The 9,796-nt window shown below is 41.0% G+C and overlaps 1 protein-coding gene and 1 long non-coding RNA gene across 2 annotated transcripts; one reads left to right on the top strand and one right to left on the bottom strand.

Annotated features, from left to right (window-relative positions):
* Nucleotides 1–93: 93 nt before the first annotated feature.
* LOC118098033 lies at nt 94–5,756 on the top strand. Its single transcript, XR_004694108.2, has 4 exons — nt 94–430; nt 2,017–2,323; nt 3,083–3,150; nt 3,697–5,756. It is a non-coding gene; the product is annotated as an uncharacterized LOC118098033 (long non-coding RNA).
* Nucleotides 5,757–7,499: 1,743 nt separating this feature from the next.
* cldn23.1 (claudin 23.1) lies at nt 7,500–9,347 on the bottom strand. The gene has a single exon (XM_035141423.2). The coding sequence runs from the start codon at nt 9,182–9,184 to the stop codon at nt 8,354–8,356; it is 831 nt and encodes a 276-aa protein (XP_034997314.1). The 5' UTR covers nt 9,185–9,347; the 3' UTR covers nt 7,500–8,353.
* Nucleotides 9,348–9,796: the final 449 nt, after the last annotated feature.

Genomic DNA, 9,796 nt, shown 5'->3' with positions numbered 1-9,796 from the left:
ACACACATGAAGTTTATTTTTCCAAAGCATTGCTGCCAGAGCCTTAAACGTGAGTCAGAGATTACCCTGAAGCAGACGATTGGTCACGAGCGCACGCCTTATGAAATGTGAGGTTGCTCCATGAAGGTGAGCAGCAGCCGTGAGTGTTTGGCTTAAGCTTAAAGCAGGAGAAGGAGGAGGTGATTTGTTTGTGTGTGTGTGTGTGTGTGTGTTTATGGAAAGGAGCAGGCAGGTACTCTAAGGTCTCAGCTTTCTTCCTCATCCCGCCTTCCTTTTGTGACTGACTCCCTCAGAGGAAGAGGAACTTTAAATTCTTTAGAGGGGCAGACCCACACACACACTAACACACACAGACCTGGAGAACGCTACAACCAAGACCTAAAACTCCACCACCTTCATTCAGGACGTCCGGGCTGCATTCTTTGTTCATGTGAGTAGATGGTTTTCATTTTGTCACTACTTTCCCCCCCCTGTACTCTGTGCTGGAGGGGAACCTGAAGAACGAGATGCTTTTAGAGGCAGAAAAACTTCAACGCCGCCACTTAAAAGCTATTTATCAGTTATCCTGCCTTGCTCAAGAGCTTTAGAAAGTCTTGTTTCCTACCTTTATGTGTTCACTTTTCCACACTAGTTTTTTTGCACAAGCGTCTGTGATGCAACTTTTGTGTGGGACCAACTCCCGAGGCTCAGACGCCGTTAGAACAGGTTTTACTGAGGAAAAGTAAAAACTGTGTCAGGTTTTATTCTAATCTTGCCACCATATTAGTCAATGTGCACTTCTCTGTTCAACACACACCTTGACTCAGTGTTTCGTGTTCACCTGAATCATCTGTGAACTTTTGCCTCCATTTACTTCATCAGTCATCACGTTGGATGTTTGTTTAATTGGAGCCAACCACATGTTAAACTACCTGAGTCCGTCTGTGTGTTGTCGCTGCAGATGAAACGTGCACATCTGGAGATAATGGGACGAATAATGATCTGTGTTTCTCATGTGGGAAGAAAGTTCAATAAATAAATGGATAAATCCTATTTTGTCTTAAGGAAAAAACATGGAATAGTTGGTTTAAGTGATGTGTGCCTGCAGGCTGGACCTGTTTTGGGTCATTTGTTTGTAACGATTTAAAAGTCAAATATCTCTTGCCGGCAAGTCACTACAGGACAAGCAGCTCTGTGGAAATTTTAATTTCCTTGGAACACGACTTCAACTGTGTCCACACAGTATCTGGTTTCGTTGTTGATTTAATGTGAAAACTATGACGGTAAATGTGTCCGTATTTGACGAAGCATTAATTTCTACATATAATCTGATTGGAGTTCATTCTTAATTTAAAAACACAATGAACATTCTACTTCCTCAGACTCTGTGGTGGGAAACATCCGTTCTCATCAGGCTTTGAATCATGAACGGTCACAGTAACATTATGGTTACCACATTCCTCACTGCACACAGTACTGTAATTATGACTGAATTTTTAAATGTTAGTTTGCAGGATGTGCACAACATAATCACATGCTGCAGCTTAGATAGAGAGATGGATATTGTTCTTGTAGAAATAGAAACACAGGGCACTCTAGCCCTATTTACTCTATATGAATGTATACATACGAACACAACAAGATAAAATAAATAGAATTAATAATAAAATTAGGAGTTAGGATATTTAAAAATGTACTTTGTAATAAACAAATTACATTTTTCAACAAATTAGTTGACAAGGGAGAGAAATGTAGTCATGAAAAGGCTAAAAAACACACTTGTCTGTGGTAAAAGCTCAGATTTTTCTTTATTTTAATCTTTCCCACATTAAAAAGAGTTGTTTTCACTGCTCTAGAATCAGATTTAACAAGATCAGTGTGAGCAGGCCTGAGAGTCGTCCATTAGACCAGTGAGTAACACACAGCTCCCAGTGAGAGGCCTGTGTCCTCTCTGTGTAGTGTTTGCCTATTGTGTTTCAGGGTGTGTCTCCTCCATTCAGCTTCTCTCCTGTTCTCATTCCATTCCCCCCCACATAGTTCCCCTCCTTCCCGCCATGACCACGCTTGCATCCCTCCTCCCTGCCCCCCGAGGCATCGACCTCAGCCTGCCCACCTGCGGAGAGACACAGTGCAACAGCCGCGGGGCCTGCGTGTCACCTCCGGGTGGGGGGGTCAACCTGTTGTGTGACTGTGACCTGGGCTACCAGGGCGAGTCCTGCGAGGACACGGTGAACGGGGCGCTGAGCGTCCCTCTGACCCTGAGTGTGCTGGCCGTCATCATTGGCGTCGTGATCCTGGCTTTCATCATCGCAAAGCTCCGGCAACTTCAGAAGAAGAATCGCAGGTACTGAAACTCCACCAGCGGGATATAGTAATGTATTTACACAATATGTTAAAGAAGGTGACTTTTTTAGCTTTTTAAGGAATATTATCTTTTACCTCTCTATTAATTTTTAATTGTTTCTCTTTGTCTTATTTGTGTCTTTGTGTGAGCTACTGGATATTTGAATTTTCCCATGGGGATGAATAGAATAAACTTTATCTATCAGACTCATGGCTGATACGAGCTCGGTTATTATATCACTTGAAGTGTCGTTATTTTTAGACAAGTATTAAATCACTTAGATTTATAATATACGGTCAGTTTCTCAAAATAATATTTATAAAAAGGCCTTTTTGGAAATATTACAACTTAATTAAATGATAAATCACACGCAGGATTTGAGTCTAGACCAAACCCAAGGAAGATAGGTAGAGCTTTTATTTTGGTACGTCCTCTGACTGTGTGATTTTGCACATTAGCTAAATATTTAGTTCCACCACATTTATATCAACATTCACATTTAGATCAATATTTAGATTTAACATTTAACATGTGATTTTTTTTTAACATTATCTACTTTTACAAGGTAAGTAAATATGATAAAGTTCCGGTGACTGCATGAGAGCACAACACCCATCAAACTCCAAAGACATGTGCAAATAGACAAAACACACAAACATGGTTCACCTCCTGTGGTCAACACAATACCATGTAACTGGTAACGTAAGATCAGAAAATATTTGGAAATTTACAGTTTGTTTTTTTCTGTGTCGTCAACAGGAAAAATGATGCAAAGAAATTTGGCTATGACATTGCTGCGTAATGAGAAGAATCTCCTTTAATCTGAGGTAAGGTACTGACTGGAATTATTCATTATGTATTGGTTATTGAACATTTTGGGAAAGTGTGTGATCTGTAAATCAAATGATGGACTTACTTTTTTGGGCTTAATACACTTCATACCAATAAACTGCTTCAGCTATTTAAGGTATCATTCTATATATCAACAAATTGTATTTATTCATTCAGTGTTTTTTCAACATTTTCACCATCTATTTGTAAATCAATTTATATTTTCCTTTGCACATTTCTACATTTGTGTGCATGTTTCCGGCCACCAAGTATCGTTGCAGTGGCAGGATGTGAATTGGCTGCTTGTGAGGATTCATATGTTATGTGCACAATCACCAGACAGGAAACAAGAGACCCAACATTGCTCAACAGCGCCACTAGTGGTCAAACATTCCACAGGCTCTACCTTTAAGTCACAAATTACTGTGTCTCTGAGTCTAAATGTGGATTTTCAGTCAAGAACCATGGAAATTGTATTTATTTATTATTTATGAAACTTTGTTGTCACAGATGAAAGTAATTATTCTCTTATTCTCATGCAGGTCAACCACAAGGGCTTTGCAGTCCAGTTTGTTCAAGTATGAATCTTCCAGAAATGGAATCAGATACACACGTCTGGCACAATGTCTGACTTCTTACCACAGCTGTGTGACTTGTGCTGCAGCATAAACCAGAAACTCCAACACTGAACTGATAAACTGAACTTTTACTGCTTAAGACACTCGACTGATGGTTCAGTCTGCGAGCGACACCCTGGTTACACTGTAGACTGTCATTATTATAGATTTTTTCATAAATTTGTTTTTTGGACAGTTTTTGTATTGAACTATGACTGAAAATTACAAAATTGCAACATGTCAGTAGTCTTTTAAAACAAGTTCCTGATTTTATTATCACTCGCCAATTTATTTGACACTAGTATCCTCCATTCATATGTGGATGTTTCAGAATCACCGCTAATAAGTGGTCGTCCTGTAAGATTTTACTGATTCATCAAGTAGTGACTTCATTGTTGTGCTGTTTGGTGTTGTATTATTTTGTGCACCACTGACTGAATTAATGTTTGTTTTTTACTTTTTGTCATTATTTTTAACCACAAGCTTCTTTCTCTGAAGTGAAGACTCGGATGGACAAAAGAACAAAGACGATAATGAGTTTTGATATGTGCCTCTTTTTTTTTTGTGCAACAATGAGGAGAATATTATAATTTTGCTCAGAAGGCAAACGATAACTGATGATTTATGTTTCTACTGCTGCACACAACACCTGGTGACTGATACTGAAGGTAGAGACCTAACTGTCCCAGCAGATTACCATCACTGATCCTGACAAAAACATGTTTATAACGTGAACTGACCGAGAGAGAAGACTGTGCTTTTTATTTCAACCACGGAAAACGTATTATCGACCAACAGAAACCACAACGTGTGCACACACCTTCTCAGATCCTGTTCTGCTTCATTTTAAAATTCCTCTCGTGCCATAAATGTTTCACAGATTAACACGGGACTGCTTTTTGGGCTCATTTGTTTGTTATAAATAGTTTGTACTGATATTTTTAGTTCCTTTATATGCCTACTGATGCTGTATATTTATCTTTGTTTGACATTTTTTAATCCTTCTGTATAGAACTAACTTTGCAAATGTGGAGCAAGCTACAATAAGTCTGTTGTAAAACTTATTTCTTTATCAATTAACCTGCTGTTTTTACCTTTTTCTTTTGCTTTACTTCACATGTATATTTTTTTTATTATTTAGGCTGAAGGCAACACTGGATTTTACGTTAGCTTGGGTAGCTGTGTTTTATTTTCAACATAAAACTCATACACTTGTATAAAATGTGAAATCGCCCCCCAACAAGCCAGTGATTTATATATAACTACTGTATAAAAGTGTATAAATAAATTAATTTACTGACATGAAGAAATTTGATTTATTTTAGTCAGGTAAGACAAACAAAACTTAATTTGGGAAGTCAGTCCTCAGTGTTTATGTTCACCCAGTTTGTTTCATTGATCTGTGTATTACTCGTCTCCTCAGAATGTCACTTATATTTACTTAATTCTTCCAAATCCATTTAAAAATCATTATTCAGTTGTTCCAGTGATCTGCTCTGAGGTGTCAATGTGTATAAACAGTGAAAACAGACAACTGCCAGTATGTGTGTGTTGTGTTTACTCTGAAAAACTGTTAAAACTTTCTCTGGGATCCAGTGACACGAGTTTCAGTGTTTACTAAACTCAACACAAACCAGGTAATGAAATAAAATTATGAAAGTTGACCACATTGGTAATTTTATACAAGACGACATGTATCTGTTTCAAAGAGGAAGAGGAGGGATCTGCCCTGAGGGTGAAACCACGTCGACACCTGTTTTCTGATTAATGAGCCATCTTTGCATGTTTGTTTTGCAGGAGGAGCTCAGTGAAATATTATGGAAAGTTGGTGTTATGTGCACATGGTCAATTAAAGGGAAACTGCTGGTTTTACACATAACGTTTTGTTTTAAAACCACTGGGAGTAATAAACAGTTTGGACACGATGAACTATACACGTCTGAGGGTGGAGGAATGTGAGAACGAATAAACGTAATAAAAATGTGTTACAGAGTTGATGTGGGTAGGAAGAGTCTTCTAATAATAAAAAGTTATTTATAGTTTGTCACACCCTAAACACAACATCTCTTCTAACCCCACGTGAAGTATGAGCAGTCTCTGTCTTGGCCACAGTGTTTCATTATTAACATGAGAGTGAAGGATTCATTTAGACTAATATTATAAATAATATATAGACAGTACCTGACTTACTCCAATAGTTTCTCCTGTGTTTAAATTTACTGTTCTTACTGATTCATTATCACCAGAAGGCTGAAAACATGAAATAACTCTGGAGCATCCTAACCACAAACTTTATTTGAGACATCAGCAAACTAATGTCACTCATCGTCTTCCAAGTCACAGGAAGTGGACAATACAAACTCTTCCAGAATAAAACTCTCATGCAGTATCAAAGGATCCTTCTCGCTACACAGAGCAAAAAGTGAGCATTTGCAACTACTGAGTCTAATTGGCTGCTTTATTACAGACTTTGCTTTTAGAACAGCACATAGCCGGTAACATGTTTTGCCTGTGACAATATTCAATGATTGTACTGCTTTGTCTACTGAAAATTACACAGCAACCTACAGTATATATGACTGTATATCTGTATACTTTGCCTCAATTAGCAGGATGTTTCATTTTAATTCACTTTTAAACTTCAAACAAGGTAAATTATAAAAGAAAATGTATTTCGAAGCATCACTGAAATAAGTCTCACTCTGGTCAAAATGGCTTATCTATATTGAAACAGATATAATAGGACATTGGTCTCTGTCACTGTGACCAACAGAAGTTAAACTATCATTGCTCAGAGTATTTGTCAGAAGTACCAGTTTGGAAACTTTGAATCAAATTGCTCCAACCCACATATCTTTCCTCTACTTGTTTAATATTCAAGGCAATTATCAGCATGTCTACCTTAGCTCATACTTTATTTCCATCTGTTTGAGCTGATACCTTCACATGACACAGTCCGTGTTTGCTCCCGAGTCTCAGCCTCAGAGAGAATGAAAAACTAACATTAGCTTTAAAAGAGCCTTAATCTTCACGTACACCAACTGTCATTGGTTGTAGCGTCTTCCACGTCGTGCAGGGAGAACTGCTTCGTCATTCCCTGGGGTCGACTTCAACTGCAATGACTCACAGTCATGGAAGGATTGTCCAGTACAGTGTAGCCTTGTTAGGAGACGTTAAGCCAGTTTACACACTAGAAGCAAAGCTGCTGGACTAGTTGCTCTTAAACCGGTCAGGCTGCATTGTCTGTATACTCATGAGGTTAAGACCGAGCCGACTGGATGGCAAGGAAAGAAAAACATGGTTGAAAAGTGACGTCGGGCTGTACGTGTGTTTGAATAGAGGTCATAAAGAATTTTCTTTCATATAGGAATCTTTGCAGGTGTGGTGGAAAATCTGAATGTTTGAGATTCCTGCACTGAAAGGCAGCCTTGGATCTTTCTTGGGCCCTGAACACGATGTGTTTGCATCAGTCTGTGACATTAGAGACGCTTCATCCACTTTAAATGTCTCCAAACTGACTCTCCCTGCAGCACAAGAGGCCTCAATCCATATGTATTTCAATTAAAGTACTTTTAATAGTTGTCTAATCTCTAAAAAATCAAGAATATAATGTTTTTACACGTATTTCTGCAGTGAAACCTTTGATAAGTTTACTTTGCACCCTTCCCGCCACTCAAACAAGCAAAACAAATACAGTTACGTTGTAAAAAAAAAGAGACCAAGTCGTGTCTTATTCACAGTGAGCGTTTAATAAACTGCACTTGTGTCACAGAGCCACGCACGGTGGGACAATATTGATCAGCTCAGGATGCTTCTCAACAGGTGGCCCATCCTTCTATGAGCTCGGCCATAGTAGTAAAGTGCATTAAGAACACAGTATTTACATTAAAAAAAGAAGTTGCATTAGGCAGTGAACACAGGGAGAAAAACATTTTTTTCCTCAGAGAAATATTTACAAATGGAGTTCAGCATCATTTGCAGAATGTAAAAAGACAGACGAGGCAAATCAGATCTTCCCTTCGCGATTCACTAACAGAAGTTAATCGTAGAGAATCCTCCACTTTCCAGACTTAATCTCTTTCCGCTGTAATATTCTTACGATCCTCTACTACATCATTCTACAGCACAGCTAGAGGCACACGAGTGTAATGATGTAAACGCTTATAATGACTCTAATCTGTAGCCTTGACCCCTTATTAAACATTAAAAACATTATTCTTATAATACACAAATGCCTTCAAACACTTTAATACTCTGGGGTCTGTTTTAATTCATTCTCCTTCGTTCGTGTAATAGTGAGTTTACATCTATGTGAACTATATTTAAGGTGTTTGATCTCTGGATAAAAATATTCATCGCCTATGGTTTCACACCAGACCACGATGGTGACTTAAAAGTGATACCCCTGAATATTAATAGGCTATTTATAATATAGATGGTGATTGTAAAGTCATTATTCCATGACTTCTTCCTGGAATAATGTCCACTCTCAGCTCCTTCTCTCGTGTCCCTCCTCAGGTTGTTTTACCCTCTTTGTGAGCCCAGATGTGTGAGCCCAGATGTGTGAGTCCAGATGTGCTCCTCACAAGTCAGCCTCATAGGGTCTGCCGCCGTACGAGCTGTTCTCTACCCGGGGTGCGGGGCTCTTGGCCCGGGGGAAGGACACATCATCGTCCATGGAGTCCCTGGAGTAAGGCACGCTGCTGCTGGCGCTGCTCCGGCCGGGACGGTTCAGGCTCGGCACGATGACGGGTCTCGGCGGCGGCTTCTGGCGGAACTGCGGGCCCATGACGTCCTCGACCCGCCTCTCGCCTCGGTTCTTTCCGCCGCAGCAGCGACAGATGCCGATGAACATGACTAAGCCGCCCAGAATTTCGAATATCCCGCCGATGTAGCCCAGGATGATGCAGTAGCCGACGCGCACGTCGATGGTCGGGGACACCGTGGCGACTTCCTTGAGGATGTGGGTGTACCAGGCGATGGGGATGATGGTCATGACGCCCGCGAGGAAGAAGAGCAGTCCACCCAGGCCGGCCACCGTCCAGTTGGGTTCGGCTTTCCAGCAGCGGACCCCCGGGATGGCCACGGCCAGGCCGATCAGGGTCACGACCAGGGAGGCGATCATCAGCCCCTGCGCCACCTCGATGATCTGGTTTCCGAAGTACGTGGTGTCCTGCAGGTTGCACACCGGCCTCGCGGTGGACGGGGTGGTCCTGCAGATGTCCCAGATGCCCTGCTCGATGTACTCGGTGGGCGGGGCGTTGGGGAGGTCGTTGAGGGTCCTCCAGTTGGGGGCCACGGTGGCGGTGAGGTTCAGCACCCAGCCGCAGGGAACCAGGACCATCCCGAAGATCAGGATGCCCGGTGTGCGCAGGGACAACCGGACCCACTCCTGCGCTGATCGCCTCGGCATGACTGCTGCTTGCTTGCTTGCTTGCTGTTGTTTGCTCTGAGTCCAAAACAAGGAGTGGTCACTTTGAGAGAAGTGACGGAGTTTTGACAACTTCAACAGCTGCTCTTAAATACAGGTCGGACTGGAACCCGGCGGTGGGCGGGGCTCCTGCCTCACCTGTGCGCCAGATAGGACTCAGGCTTTCTCATCCTCCCCTGCAAAGATGAACCGAGAGGGGGGGGGGGGGAGAGTTTCGACGAGACTTTTATCATGCAAATGTCTGATGAGTGATGAGGAACACGAAAAACATCCGTCAGTTAAAGGCTGGAGGTATCATCAGCCTGCTCAAGTTTCATAACAACCCATTATATATTTATTCCCATTTATGTTACTCACACAAGTTGTTTTTTTATCAACTTTTAAATTAGTCTGGTTTAGTTTAAATAACTTAAAATGACTGAAGTTTCCTGCATGCAGGGTAACACATGAACCCAAACTAGACACAACAAGGCCCAACACAAAAATATCAGTCCCCAAATCAAGATTAATGACTTACTCTCTGAGAAATCAGTGAAAATGATGTAAAATCCCCAACCTTACATTTAAAAAACAATTCCTGACCCTTTCCACAAA

This window comes from Hippoglossus stenolepis, chromosome 18 (assembly GCF_022539355.2).
Source record: "Hippoglossus stenolepis isolate QCI-W04-F060 chromosome 18, HSTE1.2, whole genome shotgun sequence".
NCBI classification, from domain to species: domain Eukaryota; kingdom Metazoa; phylum Chordata; class Actinopteri; order Pleuronectiformes; family Pleuronectidae; genus Hippoglossus; species Hippoglossus stenolepis.
Note: the sequence above shows the minus strand (reverse complement) of the source record. Positions and strands in the feature narration are given on the sequence as shown.